Raw genomic sequence first — 21,647 nt, 5'->3', positions numbered from 1 at the left:
CTTCTTTCACTTGTTACTCCCGAGACCAGTTATTATTGCAGTGGTGGTTATATATTTTTCTCATGTTTTTTACTATTATTTTATTAGTTCTCTAACACAACTTATCTAGCCAGCAACCAAAAACGTCTTCAAAGTAACAAATAAAGAGCATTAACTAAAATAATTTGCAGCTTTTGCTCAAACGAGACTCGTTAAATTGTAGGGATGAATAGTTCGGATAACTGTCATGCATGTCGCTCGAACGGTCGATACGTGTTTTATTAATGAAACGATGCAGCGAGTTTAATTATGGTGCACTTCACAGACTGCATTGATCGTAGCAGACCATTGAACGTACAACAGCTGTGTGTTGAAGCCATTTGCGTAAAGAAAACATGGGACAGTAATTTCAATTGATGCGAAACAAAACACGATTCGTTACGAACTGGTTACCAAAATTGAAGAAAAAAATATTTTTCTGTTGGAGGGAGACAAAAGGTTTTAAGCATTCTCTCATACAATTAACGCGTTTTTATCTTTGGGCCGGTTTTCTCGTTACGAATATAAAGAGACTGTGCATGCATGTGGTTTGAATGTACATGGGGTAAGAGTGTACACGTGCTTTGAATATAACCTGTAAATGGTTAGAATGAATAAATGGATCGAATTAAATCGTGAGCAATGAATTCGGGCCAAATGGGCGATGAATGAAGGTTTCTGCCGGATGTACCTAATCCAAAATAGCTTTTAACATTGGCAAGCAATCAACAAACCAAAACAGATATCTATACCGACTAACACGTGAGAACTTGCAATAACCAGCGTCAAAACTAACCTTCTATTTCGTTGAGGCGTTGACCTCGAGTTCATCTTGTCACGCGAAACACTTTTGTGGACTAAATAGCATCAAATTAAACCATGATTACCTGCATGATCTAATGAAACATGCAAAACGCTTCAAACTTCAAATTGTACATTAATAACACATCGAAATAAAGACCAAGTAACTTGAGCAGCGTATTATATACAAAACATATACATAGCCACGATCGAGGTGATGACTTGAACGATAAAGTTGGTTTCTCTCGCGTGTGCGCATAAAAAATATATCTAATAGCAAAAATTGATTAATGTTAGCATGCGCGATGCCTGGGAACTAATGCATACTACACGTGGCACTGGCATACGAACACGCAATCGTTTCTCAATCTCTCAAATGTTCGACAGAAAACCGATAATCAGATATTACAGAAAGCGACTTGGGACCATAATTATAAACAAGTTAAATTAAGGAGGTGCAAACGCACAAGATGAACTTACAAGTCATCCATAATACCGGCTGCAATTCCCGCAAACGTATGAACTTAAGAGATGGACAAAAATAGGTTGCAAACACTTTTACAGACGTATAACGTCACCGCAAATTAAAAGCAGTAATCCTATATGTAAAATCAATCGTAGTTAATGCTATTCGTATTTAAAGGCCTGTGGCTTAATCGAGTTTACTACACTATACATAAGGTAAAAAAAATTTAACTCAGTAGGTACTCACTGCAGTGCGTGGCAGAGAGCGCATTTTCTCGTCGACGAAAACATGAAGTCACAGACAGACGGACGGACGGACAGACAGAAGGACATGAAGAGCACAATAGGGAATTTTTCTATAAATAGCACATTTTATGATAAAATGCGGTAAAAATCCATCGGAATCTGCATCCATTTAAACAAATGTAAACTCTTACGTCAATTACGGTCATCGCTCACGTACGAGCAGCTATGACCACAGACAACAACCATGAAGAATTTTTTAATCGTTCGTTCATAATGGGGAATATGCAATTCGGAAAATAAGACAATATTTGATGACAAAAGATTCCGGGCTTTATAAGATGATGAACTATTCAGGCATGTGCGGGCAAAATATTAGGTCGGCTTAAGTTAGAGCAAGCGCACTCTGAAAAGCAAAACGGTCATTAAGTCTAAATATTGCATGACACTTTCTGAACGTAGCTTTTAAATGGCCTATTGACTACCATAAAAAATATCATAGTATTCTAACCCCTTATCAAGCTGGGTCAGGCTGACCCAAATAAGACCGCAAACTGCACTGTTATTTGCACTAAGTCTCCTCATTTCTCTGACTGATTAATAATTGATGAAAGCCCATGACAAAGTCGTAAATTTGAACGACACATATACCCGGCCAAAATGGTTGAGCTCGCTCGGGTCAGACATGCGCGTGCATGTGCCCGAACTGAGAGCATACGCGTTCAATGTCTGTGACGTATCAAGTTTACCGTCAAAGTCTGGGGTGTTTACAGCCAGCCTGGGTGCACACAGCAAATCAGCCTTGATTGCAACCATAGCAACGGCCTTGAAAACCACAAAAGATCGTATTCGATCTGTTCATCGATCACTGTAGAATTGACGCGTCGCAAGATATAAGATATTGGCAAGTATTTTTTCTTTATTCGACATACCGCAACGGTTTCTGAAAATATACAAATGAACAAATGTGAACTATAAAAAAATTTGAATTGTTGATACAAGCACAATATTTAAGCAGAAACACGCAATGAATGAGTAAATATCCAAGATAAATAATAGAGATAGAGGAATAATCCCTTACCAAATAGTGCAGTCGCATCAGTCGCAATTAAGCCATGAATAGAGATGCAAATTTCGATAAAACTAATCCTTGCCAACTTCTACGTAGGATAATTTTCACTAGTTAGTACTGAAGGTTACATGTCAAAATCTGCAGCTGCACGCTTTAGCTGGACTTTCAATACAAAACTCTAACTTCAAACATGCGGCGTTCGAATCGAGAAACAATGCTATTCCTACGGGATTTTTCATGAAAGTGCCGTAATGAATTAAGAACGAAAAATGTATCAAAAGAAAAAAGTTCAACCTGATAACATCATTACACTGATCAATAAGAACCATATATATAGGATAACTTCGACTGTCAGTTATTAAAACACTTCAACAGTCCAATTCAAATTTTTTTAGATTGTTTAATAAGATACAGATTTACTGAGAGAAAAAATGTTAGCAAATTACCAACATTATTTCCATCTGCACCCACAACTAATATTGCGCGCTCGTCATGATACAAAAAAAATAAAAGTGATCGGATTCGAGCAGTCTAGACAGTGAGTGCGAGGAAGGAGCTGAACGACGCACAAGTCCCGTGTACATGCAGGTGTTGGCGCCTGGCAGAGTATCAGATTATCGAAGAGTACTCCACGTATTGCTCAAATTACTTTTGACCATATGGACAAACACGTGAACACACCAGGCAACAGACGCAAGTGTTGGCGCCTGATCGGGTGTCAGATTATCGAAGAATAATCCATGTTTCTCTTCATCTACTTCCGAGTATATGGACAAGCACACTCCACGTAATGAGAGATTTAACATTCATGATCAATAAACCGTAGCTTCAACTACAATGCCATGTTTAGTAATTTCAGTTGCCTGCACTGACGCCCTACACAAACTGTTCCTCACAGCGTTGCACATGGCGAGGGTGGTCCAATCGATCACAACTAACTCGTAAATGCTACTATCAGAAAAGTATGAGTGCAATTTGTCGGCAATTCTTCGAACTCACTGATGCTTGTAAAATTTTATAACAGTAGGTAATATAGACGTCAGTACAAAGATAATAGAACACTATTGAGCTAGATTGTTTTAAGAATAAAGCGACTGAATGTAGGCGGTGAGTGATAAAAGCTATACAAAACGATTGAAAGTTAATACAAGAAGCAGGTAAATAACCACAAAAATAAACAACTAATAATAAAATTTACGAAATAATACAAATAAACTTCATCCATTCTAGATACAGCTCTAGATTCTACAGATTACATGGTAAGCAAAGCTATACACGTAAAAACATGTACACCTGCTATACCGACAAGGTCGATAACAATACATCTGCTTATTGCCGGACACACCATGACAAAATAGGCGCTCACGTATAAATGAGCAAAAGTAAAATGTTGAAACAAATATAATACACACTAAACAGCCTAAGCGTATCTGGAATCGAATACATGCCTGCTGGTCATGGATTTATACAAATAAATACGTTGACATAAGGAATACATAAAACTTAAGTATAGATAACAGACATATATAACATTTAAAATAAATAACAGCCGGAATGTTTTCGATAACTTTTTTTTCATCTACGCAACTGCGCACAATTCTCAAAAGATACGATGGGAAAATGTTCATCACAGGAAAGCTGGGTGATTGCAGCTCATGGCCTCGGTACACACCTGAGCATGACATGGCAAAATATTCAATGCCCGTAGTTGTCCATGAGTTTGTAGTCCGCAGTAAAGAAAGAATCTCAACCCACATGCAGCGGTTACGGAACTGACATGTTCCTGGCAATAATTTGTTACCAACGAAGCTTATTCATTTGATGGTAATGACCGAACTCTTCCTGCTACGACGTTATAAAAGGTAAGCAGCTGTTCTTCGATTTTACATCAAGTTTAGCAGCACCAATTGAGCTAGAAAAAGATAATGAGTTAGACAATAAATTTATCTGTAAGTTATACCCGATTTCACCTTTCATGGATCATCGCGTAAAATAATTGTCGCGCGGAAACATCGCATTTTGAGCACGACAATTAAGTACGCATGTTTGTAATGCGCATTACTATAAAGAAATCTTAAGAAATGTGTGTAACATTTAAAAATTGAAATTAGGTATAAATTTAGCATTATAGTGGGAACATAGTTAGATTTATATATTCAGTATCACAAATTTGATCTCGTGAGGAATGGGAGGTAGATTTTTTAGAAGGAAACGGTTAAAGTTGAAAAAGTTAGGAGTGTGGGTAAGAGCTTGAACGCTGCATCTGATTCTTCTTTTGAGATGATCGACATAATCTCGCTTGTCCAGGCGCAGCTGTGGGGCACAGGCGTTGTGGTGATCAGTGAATACAAGTGAGGGTATTGGGAGCAAGGGTTGAGTGGGCTATTCATACCGAGACTTGTTTTTGGCTATTCATACCGACTTGTTGTCATACACGCACTTGTTTTTGGAATAAAAATATGTTTTATAATATGCATTACCTTATACCGTATGAGAGCTAGAAAAATCCCTACAGAAGACTTCTTTCGGTGCCTTATAGTCATAAAAGCTATTAAATATCTCATACGATGCTCTCATTCAGAGCTTATAGTTTCAAACATAAGAAATGCACGTAAAAAGAATACCTATTGCATTAAGTGAACAGTATAGACCGTCATCATAAAATCTTGCTGATAAGCAATGGAATTTATCATGAAAATTTTGTTTTGTCAATCATTTTAGACCGAATACACAAAAATGAATCAGGCTGCCAGACGCAGGAAAATAAATATGAGTTCAAACGACTGTGCATGCTGAGGTTCCTACCCACGTTCGAGTGATCAGAAAATGAGAGGACACAAGAACTACGATTAATTGTTAGAGTGCTTCGATTAATTCTCAACAATCAGTTTCGACACGGCGAGCGGGTAAAAGTAAACACAAAGCCTGCATTTTCAAAGCAACACAGATGAACATGTTTTATCAAGTTTAATAGAAATTGTAGGTTTGCCGAATTTCGAGGTCTAAATGGGTCAAGTTTTGCTTTCAAATTTGGCTACCGTACGTTGTGGCTTCAAGGCTAGACGTAGTCTTTATCAACGGCTGAACTTTTGTCATATCCCACCTCTCGAAAACGCGATCATAACTTTACACTTCCAAACGTTAAGCAATCTCAAATACCATGCACCAAAAGGTCAATTGATCAGATGAGACCAGGTTTACTTCCCAGGACCTTTGAACGAAACAAGGCGCGAGTCTTCGTGAGCTTCAATAGAGAAGAAACTAAGAGAACACGGCGAAGAAATTCTCATTGTCGTCGATGTGCAACTTTCCTTTCCGTTGCCTAGCTTCGTAAAATGCGATGAAATTCGATAGAATCACGAGAACAAATTGTACTCTCAACTACACTCTGTTAAATTCACTAATCTCCTGTGTATTCAATTTCCTGAATCAACACTCAAAATTACACAATTCGAGAGGAAAATAACAAACCGTACAAATAATTCTGCAAGAAATACTAATTTTCACAGTAACCAGTATACTTCATCATAAACGATAAAACTGGAAAATTTTAAATGAGTGGAAAACTCATCACAAACGATAAATTTTTAAACGATAAACGATAAATTATGTTTCGTCATATAGGTACGATATATGACGATATAATTGAGACCTCACTCTCAATTCAAGATATATAAATTTATTTTATTTAAGCAAGAAAGCAGCTTTCCCTGGTTCCGCGAGACGATGCATGGAGATGACAAAGGTGAAATCACAAATACTTGAGTTGAAGGCAAGCGGAAAATATCAAACAAGTTTGGTGGGGGGAAACGACACGTCTAGCGTCTCAGCCATCTCTCCTCCAAGCAAAACTGGTTTAGCAAGATAGTGCGCGCGAGCAAGCTTTGCAACGAAATCAATTAAAATAGGCAACTTTCACATGGATATCCATTGATAATGACGACGTTTCTGAGAGTAAAAAGATGGATTTGAACCTAAGTCAGAAAACAACATAAAATATTCTTCATTGTTATTAATATAAGCTCATAAATCATTCTCAACAAGTTTAAAGCCAAACGTAACATATTTTAATACAAATTAGAGTTAGTGGCAAGTTTGAGTGCTAAGCGAAGATACAGTTAATTTCACTTACACCATTGCTCCGTGTATAATTTAAAAAACGTTACAAAATAATGCACCGTCGCAATAGGTTCGTCCACTTTCCTGAAACCATTCACTGACCTCAACTCACGTGTCACCCAACTAGAATAAAGGCTGAATTCAATACAAAGAATAATTACCTAAAATCAGAGGGCGGTCAAACTTGAAAAATGAACTCGATCTGACTTAAGTAACCAAAACTAAATCGAATGCCAAAATAGCGGTTCGTTGAAGCGTGACGGACGATAACAGGTAGAAACACGAACATATAAACCAAAACGTCGACTACGAGATTCGAACGCGGGAATTTCGCGTCCGAGTTAAGCCTATATCTATATGAATGCATCGAAAAGAAAAACGCTGAAATTGATTGTAGAACTAAAGTCGCAGAACATAATAGGGACTTGATAAGTCACTACAAAACGAATTACAATAAATTGGACGCGATTCAGAAATGTCCACACCGAAGTAATCGACAAATTGAGACACAATAGAGAGAAATATGAGAGTAGAAACCTATGAATTATTCCAATACACAAGCTATAAAGGAAGCATTTTTCGGCCATTTAAACTGGTTTCTCTCTGAGTTTGTGAATTCGGCAGCGAGTAAAAGGCAGTACACCAGCACTGAGCTGAAAGTGGTTCGTATCAGACGTGACTCGACACTATCACCGCCAGACATGCACGCAGTGAGCTTGTTGCTGGAGGAGGTCTGCAAGAATCTCAGAATATTTATAAATGTCTGTGAGTCTGCCGCAAACAATGTGTGCACGCACGTGTCCAGGCAGTGGCAGCCATTGTACCATCTGATCTTGTGCGTAGTATAAACTCATTCCAGATAAATTTTTCATCAATTTTTCATTCACTTTTTTCATCTACTCATAAGCCAATTCACGAACTAAAAAAAATATATGAAAAATCGTGTTTCGAAACTATAAGATTCAAACTATTAGGAAACACAAAAATTTAATTAAATTCAAGTTTTGTCGGTCAAAGTAGAAGAATATATTGTCAGCAAATAGCTGGTAAAACAAGATATTATACTTATTTATAACAAGATATTAACTGTCTCACAAATTAATTTGCAGTATGACTTGTGGCCAAAACGATTCCAACATTTGGCATACTGATGACCACAAATAAATTCTATGATTAATGGGAGAAAAACAAAACCTACGGGTTGTCATGGGAAAGCTGTGACTTTAAAACAAGGGTAAATTGGGGTAATTGCTGAATTTTCTGGTAGTAATCAATGGGTTAATGATTTACATATCAATTGTAAAAATACTTGCGGCAGGGATAAATTATTTTTTGTTTAATCTAATATCGGGTGAAAAGGTGGAACAAGTCGGGACCACAAACAAGCACTGGGCGAAGTCCATTTAAGCACCGCGGTATCAACGCATAGCACTGAGATGCTGATGAGACATGGTCAGGTAGAGTACTGGCTACAGACAGTATCAGCACGGCAGAGTTAACGCATACCGTAGTACTGAGATGCTGAGGAGGCATGGTCAGGTAGAGCGCTGGCTCCAGACAGTATCAGCACGGCGGTGAAGGGTGCAAGAATCAAACAAAGGGTGTGGTCGCAATCCACAGAAACCAGTAATCCAAGTGAACCAGGAGGCAAGTCGAGACACAAGGCCGAAGGTAGCCATGTAAGGTACAATGGCCTATAATATATGTACATGCATTTATATATAAAAAAACAGGCCTCATCCATAGTATTTATCTCAGTCGAAATTACATTCCAAATTCCACCGAGTTTGATTCAACGCGAGGAATTAGTCTGTAATGGTTAAACTGATAACGCGGCAAGTAAAGAGTACTACGTCAGTAGAAGAGAGCTGAAACATTTATCGTCATATTTATCGCAATACTGGTCCTTCAACAAGCGAACTTTCACCACAAAAAACTGGTCCAAGTTGCTAGCATGCAACTTTGGAAGCATGACTCTTCAATATGGTTTTATTCTATTTTGTTGGCTTGCATATACGAAAGGCAGTTATCACAAGACATCCTCCCCTGCGTGACTAGTACAGAGATAAGTTTATGTGCATCGTGGTTCTGACCATTACGAGGTCAATCCTCCGCATGAGTGTGATTGGAAGAACTCGTGTGAGACGAGTTTGTTCTATCGGTCACGAGCGACAGGCACCACAGCAGCCAAGGTCCCTCTTATTACACAACGAGCGAATTAGATACTTTGTACATAAACTATTATTGAAAACTAGTACGGAAAAACTATTGAGGCGAAAATATAAAATATAGAAAAAATCTAAAGGATAGTTAATCTCGTAAGGCAGTTGTCCACTTCCGAGCCAGTTGATGAAGACCTAAGAAATAATAACATAACCAAGTTCTAAATAAACCTGTATATACCTTTCCCTAAATTAAAAAAATGTAGCTCAGTACTCACTACAGTGAGTGACAGAGAGCGCATTTTCTCGTCGACGAAAACATGAAGTCACGGACGGACGGACAGACAGATAGACGGACGGACGGATTTGACGGGCAAAATAGCACCTTTTTTTCATAAATGAGAAAATGCACTACAAATAATGGTAGCATGCGGTTTACTCATATTTTGGTCACACTCACACCATGAGGGCAAAATAGCACGAGAGTATAAACCAAAACTTCCATAAATCATTTTCGAACGCCTGTTACAACAAAATTGTCCGAGTTTCCAATGAACTCTACATTGAATGGTTGAAGGAATGATCTATCGATCATTGCTGTTGCTCACTTCACATTGGAACCTCGACAAGTAGCATCACACTTTCCGACAGTTAATTCCTGCGATTAACGCTCGCATTCAGGTAATTACAGCCGCCTACGATCAGCCCGCTGCGGTTCCTAACGCATTCTTTTCCAGCCGATCTACGATTAGAAGCTTCAAGCTTGGCAGAACTTGTGGATCGTGAACGAGCTAAACATTCTAAATGTGATATTTTGCAGTCGCTCTAGTTCACGTTTTTAAAAACCATAATAATTCCGTAAGCGCTTTGCTCAAGACCCTATGACGTTTTTTTTTAATAAAGGAGCGAGTGGCATTGGCTGGAGGAAGGTTGATGAACAAGAGGACGTTGAATATTTATAAGAGATGCAGTAAATAATGCGGCTCTCCAAACAACATTATTGACTGTACCGCAAAGAGTACGAAGCGTTGATCAGAATCGAATTTTTCACGACAGCAATGTTCATATAAACTAGGTAGTAGTTTTACAAATATGTTTCTCTTTTTGTCGAATTTTACATGCCACCATAAGCATGTCATGTACCTGTTTCCGCAAACATATATGATTATATTATTGATTATGTATATGAAAAAATTTAAAATCACCCACCCATTACCAGCATAAAAGAAATAGATTTTCATCACTGTTTATTTCATCAAATTTTATGAACTACCGGTACATGCAAACCTGCAACTAGCGACATCATCCATCAAAATTTAATCCACCTGAGTTCGCCGGAAACCAAAACTCCCACCGCTTTTTCCGGCTGGACGAGCGAGCGCGCAGAACTTCACCTGCGAGGCCGCCGGCCGGCACAACTTTCACCGCGGGGTGAACGAAACTCCGCGCCACGTCTGCACGACGCTGCTCGCCTCTACGCGTCAATGACACTTGAGGCGCCACCTTGTTATAGTATAATAACTATAGTAATACTATAATGCTATAGGATAACTGTATAAAAAGTGGTAAAAAATTTATGACAGAGGTTGAGATTTATGACGTTGACAGAGGAATTAATGGGTCACATTATTCAAACGCAGAACCGATGCTCTCTATTTCCGGGCCAAACTTAGTCAGAATGACTCACTCGTAGGACAAAAAATGCTTAAATATTTGTTCAAAGTCTCACTCATTGCTGCGAATTTGGAACCGGACTTCTTAAGTAATATATAGTAACATCACAAGTGCTTTGAAAATTTTGAATCGATTCAACGCAAATAAATGAAATTATTATTATATTATGTATACTACTGGTGCATTATTGAGGAAAGTTAGGATTCATTGACAGTTGCTGCATTTGGATGATCTTTAGTCACAAGAACGACATGAAAATTGTATACGAAGATGTAGTTCTAAATCGCCTAAGAACTAGTCACTGGAACTAGTCATAGCGCCTTTTCAAGTTCACGTGAATAAGGTGTTCAAAAGATTCTAATTTCATGTTTTAATTTTCCTTTGAAATTTGTCCCACTATGGTACTAAAATTTGCCCAAGTATCGCATAGCTCTGCAGATATTTCCGAAAATTCCAAGTAGCTCGGAAAATTCTTCTCCGAAACCTCCGAGCTTACAAAGAGCTTTGTAAGCTCGGGGGTTTGGTAAATAATTTTAAACATTCGCTAAAACATCTGCGAGCGATAAAAGCTCGACGATAATTACATGTCAGTGATGTCACATGCGCAGTTTACATGGGAATTTGGAAGCTGACGCAACCGAATAACCTGGTATTACGTCAGGCAAGGCAGTGAATTTTGTGCATCGTGGCACGGCGGCAGTATCGTGACGCATTTAGGCCCAAGTTGTCATACTTTCATACTATTCATCATCTGGTATTTAATCCGTCAAAATACCTACTGATAAGCATGATAAAGAGGTTAAAATTAGTACCCAAGCCCAGATCCTTATAGTTTGATAGGTTCATCGTTCATAGTTTTTGAAAGGTTCATCCATTTCAAAAATGTTGAGATGAAAATGAATTTACTTGTGGTTACGTAACGTTTTATAAAATACAGCAAATCGTCAGCCATTCATAATAATGGAAATGATCGTAAAAGATATTTTGGCAATCAACATTAGTCATGGTAATCCCTACTCAATATTAAAATTGACAGTAAAACCAAATGCTTTTTTATTAGACGTAATTATTTTGGAGCTGTTCTGTACTATAATCAGCGCCCTTTTAAATACTAAGTAATCGTAACTTTGATGCAATATAGGCTGATGCAGGCCATGATATTCAAAACCTAATAGAGTGCAAGCCGAAGGTTTGTAAGGCCACGTGGCGCTTTAACATCAGCGCATGTTCTGAACAACACTGAAAAGCCGAAATTCGCAGTAGCTTGCAATCTTCTAATGCCAAATTGCCAGTAATTCCATGATTCTCACCCTGCGCTAATTTACGCTTAGTTTATAAATCAAATAAACTTGCTAATATGTCAACGCAAGCTTTCAAATGTCTCAAAAGAATGTGAGATTTAAACGCTAACGGTCTTTGGTTCGTCTGACAAATACCTAAAACTTGAAAGGGTTAATTCAACATTTAGTTTGGATAAGGCCCGAGATATGCGATGAATATTAATAAATCAGAAGCAATTTCATCATTTGATGCAACTCAATTCCGGGGAAAGTTTTTGGAACGTTGAAATCAGGAAAAATCTTAAGCAAATCAAACGAGAGGCGGAGCAAACAGAGGTCGATTGACGCTGGCAGTGGCAGCAGCAGGGCAGCTCTATGGTAGTGACGATGGACGATGGTATGCACGCCAGCTCACAGCTGCTCCATGTCCGAAAAAGCTGACGAAACTTTGACTGATTCTGATAAGTAAATGTGAATAAAGTAAGACATGTTTCGAGCTCAAAATTGTCCAAGATAGACATAATAATTAACAAGGAAAATAGCTCTTACGACAAAAGCAGGATAAAAGCATCCTCGCGGGTCCCTGAACCGTACGCATCCTGTCTGTCATTCTGCGTAGACCAAGCGTAACTACGCCCACATACGAGCGTCGGGACAGCTGTTATCACGTTCTTCACCGGTACATGTTCACAACAACAGTGTACGTACCACGACGTAGTTCAACTAGCAACTTTGTTGCTTCACAACAAACATGTCATTGAGCAGGAATAATCTGGAGATAAACAATACTTCAACTTGAAATTATGTCCATATAATGATGTGGAAGATGACAAGCACTGCTATCTTCCACGGAACATATGGAAGGCCTGATTACTCACGAAATTCCATTTCAAAGAATTGACATGAAGAACAAATATAGCGATAATTCTGATCACCCAAACCTGACACAGTAGAGTCACCGTAAACATTCTCTATTAGATAAATAACATGATGATATTTCGTCCATTATTCAGGGCGCAGTAGTAACTTTAGAAGCAGCTTCGTTAAAGCTTATTACAAATAGCAAAAAACGGTAAGAAAGTTTTAACCTGATATTGGAGAACTCTTTTGTATATAATTGACTATTCTCACAACTAACCAAAGGGAATATCAGAAAAAAAATGAACCGGACTTCAGGTGCCATAGGCTCATACTCATAGTAATAGAACACTAAGTAACTAAGAATAGGCGCAATAGCACGTCATTCTCAACTGAGATTTACTTTCTTACCGGTTATTTTTATATTCAACTGACAAATTTACTTAGGTACCGGTAATTTTTATTTCACTTCCCTGTCAAGTATCAAACAAGAAAATGAAAATTTCAATGATATAATTAAATACAAAAATAAAATCTTATTTCTGACAGTAACAAAACAGATGTAGACTTACATTCCACTCCATTGATGAGCAGGGTGTAGACAGGAAAGGAGTCCTATCCGTTTCTTCACGCTTGATGAAGCTCGAGTAGTTCGAGCTAGTAAGTAAACTTTCTTCCATCGTCTATGTTAGGGTAGACCAGATTGGTCACAAACAAGTTTCCACATTCAATTTTCACCGAAAATCTAGCTTTGTCCGGTCTTCACAACGAAATATTTCCAACAAAAATTCACTTTTATAGAATTAAAAGAATACAATGACAGTATAACCTTTCAAAGTAGGTCGTTTTCTCACACCTATAATTACTAAACGTTTCAGTTGTTGACGAGAAGCACATACACGATACACCTCACACGTGGACGGTGCACTTGCAACTAAACTCTTCGGTTACGCCGGCACCTGTTCTTTGACTTCATGATTGAGATAACGTTCCAGCAGAAGGATTCAACGCAACGAGAACCCAAACCGACCACTGTCAACGACAAATGGTAACTAACGTTGAGGGGCTTGAGCCTTGGGGGTGGGGCGGCAGTGATCCCATTTCCCATCGCCTAAATCTAGTATTTGTAATTCTCTCAGGCTTGATAAGAGAAATTTTTCAGTGAGAGAAAACGAAGATGCCACTCGCTTAGATGATAATGCAATAATTACGGATAAATTAGCCAGGAGAATATTTTCATTTCATCAATATGGAGCATGAATGTACTGACCTATACATTTAGCGAGATGAACGATAATTTCTGAAATGATACCGAGAATTTTGTGTCAGGAATCCCCAAAGCTCCGCCTTACAATTCAGTAAGGTGTCAGTACTTTATATAAAGCAATTTTTGAAATCTTTTACTCCAGAGGTTAATGCTTAAATAAAGTAAGTCCTTAGGTTGAATGTAAAAATACCTACCCAAATTATCTATGTAATCGAAACAGGTCAATCAAATTTAAATTACCTTTTGGCTGTAAACACCACATCACAGCGCTGGCAACAATTTCAAAGGTTTTACATCTCTTTGATAGAAGTAGCTGATACGTTACTTTTTAATATCATAATCACGAATGAAAATTATAATTTAAATTATATAAATATTAGTATTTAATGAATAAAGGCATGAATCATGATAACAATCAATATTATTGAGTTATCCTCAAAATCATTTTCTACTTTCAGGAAAGATTTTTCATTTAATTAAAAAATAACGGTAATTAATAGGCAAAAACAATCGATCTAATTCATGATCGCAACACTGAAAATAAGGCTTGAAGAAGAACGGTCAAACTTCCTAAAAAAAGTAAACTAAAGTTTTCGTATCGAAAAATATCCCCGAAAATTGCATGTGTTCAGTTGCACCTCGCGGTATATATAGGAGATTTTCGGCACGGCGGTCGGGAGCGGTGTATGGTAGACACACGAACATTGATCGGTACAAGTTTGCTCTGATCTGATCGGTAGTGTCGCGCAACCTTAGCGTGACAGGTTCTAACGTTGCCAATGTTGCACGTTGAACTGTCTATCTTAAGGGGCTTACATTTCCGTAGCTCTTAGCGTCAACCATCTCAGGGGTTTACTAATTTCAAACGCTCCCGAAGGCTAGCACTGGCAGTAGTCGGTCTGCTTTCATTTTTATACGCGGCGAGTGAATGCCTCAGTCTACAAGTTTCACTATGAAGTATCGGAAAGCAGGATTTAGTAGCCCTCAACAAAATATTCTTAACGAGCTGTATAATCAAGCAATTATGAAGGATTCAGGAGTTACACTCGTTATAACCACATAACATAGCAAAAAATATCACTCAGTACTCACTGCAGTGAGTGAGAGAACGCATTTTTTTCGTCGACGAAAACTTGAGGTCACGGACAGACGGACGGATAGACGGACAGACAGACGGAAATGGCGAGCACAATAGTGCATTTTTTCCATAAATGAGAAAATGCGCTAAGAAGTGAACTAGGATGCCGAAAACTAAGACGAAAAAATGTGACGTTTTGTTAGGTTACAGTATCGACCAAAATTGTTCGTTGGGGATGATCAATTTTTGCCGCTACCCAGGAAAGGGTAGCGGCAATAAAAAAAGGTTTAATTTGTATGTATATTTTTGTACAGGAATATTATTAGGTCAAGAAACAGAGGATTAGTTCAGGAGGCAGTGACTATGAAGTGGTAGTTACTCCACTTCGTTCTAAATCCAACAATTAAATAGAAGTAATTACAAAATCTTCTACAACGCATACAAATATGTATTATTGTGAATACAACAATGAAAAGGTAATAATAAATACGAAGGTTAATTCGGTGTCAGAGGAAAAATATGAAAATGTATTTGGTCAGAAAAGATAAAATTTAAAGTAGAAGGTATACCGTATAAACTATTGCTTGAAATGTATGAAAAAGCAGTCATTATTTCGAATAATTATAATTGAACAACGCAAATTTATTAAGAGAATATCTCAGTCAAATAAGCTAGCTCTATCAAAGTGATATAGTCAAGCTGAACTAAAACACGATTTTGACACGGACATTGGGTTGAATAATGTAAAAGTGTATGAAGCTATCCAGCTTATTGCACACAAGCTAAGAAAGCTTCATTACCGAGGTTCCGAGACATACAAACCATTCCTTATATGAAAAAAAACTATATTCCAATATACCAAGTGCACTGCATGAACTTGACGAGACAACGTAAAGGTTAATCGCCATGGCAAAGGTTAACAGCTTTTGGCCATTTCCCAGAAATGTAAGTAGCACGTAGTGTCTTGGTTCACAGGCGTGCATTTCGTGATGCCAACCGCGAAATGAACATCAGCAACAAGATGGAACGTCACTGCGAAGAAGTTCTATAAAGAAAAGTTCAATTAACAAGTTCGCTGTGCTCCCAAATATTACTTGTAAAAATATACAGAATCTTTGGTATAATAATGCAACGGCGAGAATTGAGCAGGTAGAACAAAGCGGCAATAATATGGGCACTATATATATAAAACTTCATGCTTGCACTGAAAATAAATTATTCCATGAAATAATACAACAAATACTGATTTTTTGCACCCAGCCATAGCATGAAAATACATGTCAACATATAGTCAAGATAACGAAACAGCCAACTTGTTTATACCAACTCATTCAATCGTGTCTGCAGTAATAAAAACAAGTTCATCAGAGCTCTATAAGAATATACAAGTACACTGGAATCGTGATTGGTGTAAACTTCTAATAATAACAGAGTTAATGAATATAATAAAGTGGAAACAAAAGGCACAATCATCTTCTCTAAAGGTCTAAGAATTGTCAAGAAGTGTACCAACTCTCGTATAGGCAGCAGAAGTAAAGTAATAAATATAACAGAAGTATAGTGAAAGTATCATAAATTATTTTCAACAAAGAAAGATAATTTTCTTGCATCGTAACCGTACGATAGGTAAAATAATGCGTAAATTTTGAAGACCTTTCAAGTCTCAGTAGCAGAGTACGTGTTGACGCCAGCGCTGAATTTTGTACGCAACTAAGCCTTGTTGGTTCGAGAACTACGCACAAAGAATAGCATTTGAAAATAAACATATTAATGTAATATGCAATGTATAATTGACTATATATATTATACCAATTATTATTAGAGTATCCATCGTAAAAAAATGTCCACAACAAAAACAGAGGGAAGGATCGCAGCACTGCTGACACAGAGCGGTGTGCCGCAAGTTCATTCATGTTCAGAGTAACGTTCACAAATAAATAAATATAACATTGTTGGACAGTTCAATGTTAATAAATGAATGACCAATTGTTCGTCTGAGTGTGAACCAATTAAGGAAAATAAAAGAGCTTAAGAATTCCAGACATAAACGAAAATATTCTTTTCGCGTTTAAACGATCACGTACAAACAAGGGGCTTGAATGAAATGAATAATATGTATTATGCTTTGCTGCTCACAATACAAGATGTTTCCTAAGAACATGTCCGCACTACGGCGACATTTTCCTACTCAACACTTTTTTCAATTACGACTGCAGAGGACCGTTCTAAATTTTTTTTTCAACTCGAGATAGAATTGAAAAAAGCCTCCAAGAATTATAGGACTAGAGAGAAAAAAAATATGTTTTCAGAATAAATCACGCACTTAACAAGCAGAACAGCGTACTAGAGAGAAGCAACGGAATAAAAAGGAATGTATAATCACAATTTGAGAGACGAGAACAGCCTTGTACTTGTCATGAAGCAATACTGAGCTTACATTTTTTTCCAGTTTCCGTCAACTGTTTTTAAGATGTTAAACAACCATTAACAATATTATTATCGATGAATACCTACGTATTGTTAATTAGTATAAGTATGCTAATGTTAATTATCACTAGGAGTATCATTTTAGTTTCACTAAAATTTCGATAACGGATAATTTTTACTAAGTACTCTGACATCACCACGGCACAAAATGCAACATCTCACAACACTGCACAACTTCATATATCATACGTCCTGGTTTGTTATTATATTAACAAACGTGATTACGACAATGTACAACAGTCGAAACGATTTTCAAATGTTAATTTGAATGCCACGCTGATCAATTAGTAACCAGAATAAAATTATTTAAGCTTCATGATACATTGAGGATACCAATTAGGGGTGAAAAATGATGTTTATCAGCGGAAACGCGAAGTGAACCAAGAGATGACGTTACTGACTTCGCTCACAATATTTATTTCGTTAAGTGTATGATTAGAAATAGCGGCTAAGAACAGCATTAACCTATAGACACTGTCCTCATTCCTGTTAATGGCGTACTACAATAACAGTAATTATTAAATCATAATAACAACCACTTCACTCCACTGCCAATCATCCATGACGAACAAGTTAAATAACATAAATATTTGAATATATAGAGCAATCAAAATTCATTATTCGTAATCAAAAATAAATAGAGATAATAGCCGATATTAATATTAATCAATAATATGATGAAGACAATGAGAATATCGATCATGGGAACTCAGAACGAGAAGTATGAATAGGTTGACAATATAAGAGTGCCAAAATATTCATTAGAAAGAACAGTTCAGCGATGGATGAGAAGATACAACAATTAAGAAGATTTATGAGAGAATGGATGAGGAACAAAATCAGAGAAATCCATGTAACTATGTCCACAAGCGCTGCCTACATACATGTGTTGGAATCAATCGTATACACAATAAGTATTGATGAGAATACAGAAAAGGTTTTGGAGTATCGATTGCTTAAAAAACTCATATGTTCAAAAGGATTACAAACCTGCTGCAATAGAAAGACACCGAAGATATCAAAATAAACAACGGTTTCACGGACTACGAAAAAAATGATCGCTTTCAGTTCCAACTTTCGTGCCTGTCAGATATGGAAGCGACTTGACAGTAATCAGTTTGGAATATGTCAATCGTGGCTTATTTCACTCTAGATTAATTATGAACTACATCTTTATATTGTGAGATGGCGTTCAAATTGCATTGACGTCGCCTGCTCGTGAGCCTACACACAACGGCCACTGGATGCATAATAAATGTTATGTAAATCACACGAGAGATGCCTAAATTTCAAGGTGGATCTTATTAAAGATTTCTTCGAAGCTCCGACACTCAGAAATACAAATGGGTTCATATGTCTGAATGAATTATGGGGCATCATGATTAATGTTGGTAAGACAAATGTGTACTAGCTAAACTAAGTAGTCCAAAAATAGTTCATTAACTAGTGCATATCTAGAGGGATCACATCTAAGCCTAGATGATCTATGGAGGTATAAAACACTAGCGGAAATCTTCAACTAATCATACCAGGAATCTCATGATAATTACATGGAATTAATGGAATGGAGAAGGCTAATGGCAAACCTACGTGTGAGAACTACCAACGTTATCAACGGTATTGTCGGTACTCGCTCAATGATACTTATTGGAGTTCAAGCCCATACTTCTTTTCTCGTATACAAAGAAAAAAATTTCGAGAAATGACGATTCCGATGAGTGAAATTATACATTTTTAATTTATTCAATTCTTAGAAGCCGTCACATAGCATCAAATAACAACTAGGAATAGTAAGGAATTCAAGTGATTTGAATCAAATTTTGTCAATAAGGATGCAAGACGCAGAATTAATGAATCTCTAAGACCATTTTCAGTTAACTGCTTGCACACTCACCACCATAGAGAACAAGTGTAGCATTAAAGCAACACGCACACCTCGAATGTTCAAATATTCAGACATCATTTGAAAGGAATCGAAGAAGCAGCCATCACAAGCGGCTGCCAAAGGAAGAAGTCGTGCAAGGCACTTTATATCTGAGAAGTTAATGCACCTATAATAATTTGCACTCTATAAAATCTGCGTCAATCACACTTAAAGAATTTAAACAATTTGCGAGTAATAAACAAATGGTTTCAGAGAAGCCATCTCCTCATAAACAACTGAAAGTAAATCATGGTTTTCTCACAATTTCCTATTTTGATAGGAGCCAAGATAAAAATGTGAATTACATTTTACAATCACTGACGTACTTGAAACGCATGAATTAGAAATAAAACAATTAATTACTGATCGTGTGCTCTGAACATATTTCGTCTAATGATTCTATTTTTTTATTCTTCACGACACCACAACATTTGAAGAAAGCAAATTCCATCATTGCACTTTTTTGCATCAAGGTAACTGAAACAGAATTAGAATGCAATGCTCGGTAGCATAGTGGAAAATGTGATGATAAAATAATGATGAGGTTATTATGATATTGATGATGAAGTTATTATGATAACGATGATGATTTTATATTGATATTGGTGACGAAATTATTATAAATAATATTAGAAAGTCAGCAACGCGTAACAAATGTTTACTTGATAGTTAAACATCAAAACATTCAACATGGACATACATTACTTCATAATTCTGTAGATCATATGGCAGCAATTCTGACGTCATGGAAAAATAAGAATATTGCAATCGTCCAAAGAATTAAAGCTAGATTTTGTAATTGTCTAGGCAACTAAAACAAAGCTTCAGAGATACACAACAAATGGTAGCAAGGAAATCTAATTATAAGAGAAATGAGCAAATATTTGTTACGAGTAAAGCAAGGTTGGGAAGAACATAGACTTTAAAATCAATGTTGAATCACCACACGCACAGAATTGTGACACAACAGAAAACATACAATATAAGTTATTCGCCAAGCCTTCACGGAGTGGACACATATATAGTAGGAGTTTTGCTTAATTTTTGTTGAATAAATGAGGAACTTAACAGGAGGTGTTGGTGCGCTTGATGATTCTGCATAAGATGACAAAATAGTTTTTAAACACCGAATAAAATTAAACTCATATGTTGCACGCACAACTTGGTTTTTCACGCCGTGGTTAAAGACAGGGCACGGAATTCACATCATTTCCCATCAGTGGAACAATGTTCAACTTTGCTGGATGAGTATAACTACTACAAATAAACAGGCATATTTTAAATTTATTTCAAGGTAAAAACAGCAAGTTTCCTAAACGAAAGAAAATTTGACCCTTCAATCACAAAAATTTCCAAGTATGTATTTCTCGTAACGAACCTGAGTGTACTATACAAGCATGAGTAACTTCAAAGTGTGACTTGCTAATCTGGCTTGCAATAACTTTTCGCAATCGACACAGAAGATGAAGATCAAAATACTTTTGAGAAAATCAGGCTACTTTAGCTGATAATTGCACCAACGTAATATGCAACACGTCACAGATATAACAATAATAATCGAGATAATAAGATGTTAACAAAACTTCAGTTATCGTCAGTAAGCAGAGTAATCACATGCTAGCTACAAAACAGAAAGAAAAAATTTTTTCTACATGAAGTGTAACGCAGCAAACTACCGAATCTCAACAATAGTCTGCAGAAAAAAGAAGATTCAAAGTCAATCAAAAAATCTACCAAAAAGTCCGTTGCTATAAGCAACAAAGTATGAAAAAATGGAGCTAAAACACGACAACAGAAAGCGAAAATTGGTACCAAAACATATTTATAGTACATGCCCTATTAATGAAGTCATGTCGAATTCCAAATTACACATGAATGACTACGTAGTTCTCCAAGCAGTTGAAGTACACTCAATTCGGCACTAAAGAGGTAAGATATTATTTAATTATTACCTAGCTAATTGCATAGGAATATTCAGAAGCCAAGCTACCGGCAAGAATGATCTGCATTTTCCATGAATTTGGCATTTATCTTAAATTAAGAAGAGGCAGCCATGTTAACACATAAGACCTTCCTCGATATGATTATTAATAAATAATCCAAAGACAGTAAGTCGGCAGTCACTGAAAATTGCTAATAATTAAATGAGTGAGTTAAAAGTTACAATATTTTTACTCGCATTCAGTTGGACTTCGTCCA

The 21,647-nt window shown here is 36.9% G+C and overlaps 1 protein-coding gene across 1 annotated transcript in view; it reads right to left on the bottom strand.

Moving 5' to 3' along the window:
• The window catches only part of LOC108677630, a 39,273-nt gene extending 25,544 nt beyond the window's left edge, over positions 1-13,729 (bottom strand). The window contains exon 1 of the mRNA XM_018165882.2: positions 13,265-13,729. Within this exon, the coding sequence (XP_018021371.1) occupies positions 13,265-13,372 (108 nt within the window). The 5' untranslated portion in view covers positions 13,373-13,729. The remainder of the gene's footprint in view (positions 1-13,264) is intronic.
• Between the last annotated feature and the right edge of the window lie 7,918 nt (positions 13,730-21,647).

This window comes from Hyalella azteca, unplaced genomic scaffold (genome assembly GCF_000764305.2).
Source record: "Hyalella azteca isolate HAZT.00-mixed unplaced genomic scaffold, Hazt_2.0.2 contig5071, whole genome shotgun sequence".
NCBI lineage: Eukaryota > Metazoa > Arthropoda > Malacostraca > Amphipoda > Hyalellidae > Hyalella > Hyalella azteca.
This window is presented reverse-complemented; position numbering and strand designations above follow the sequence as displayed.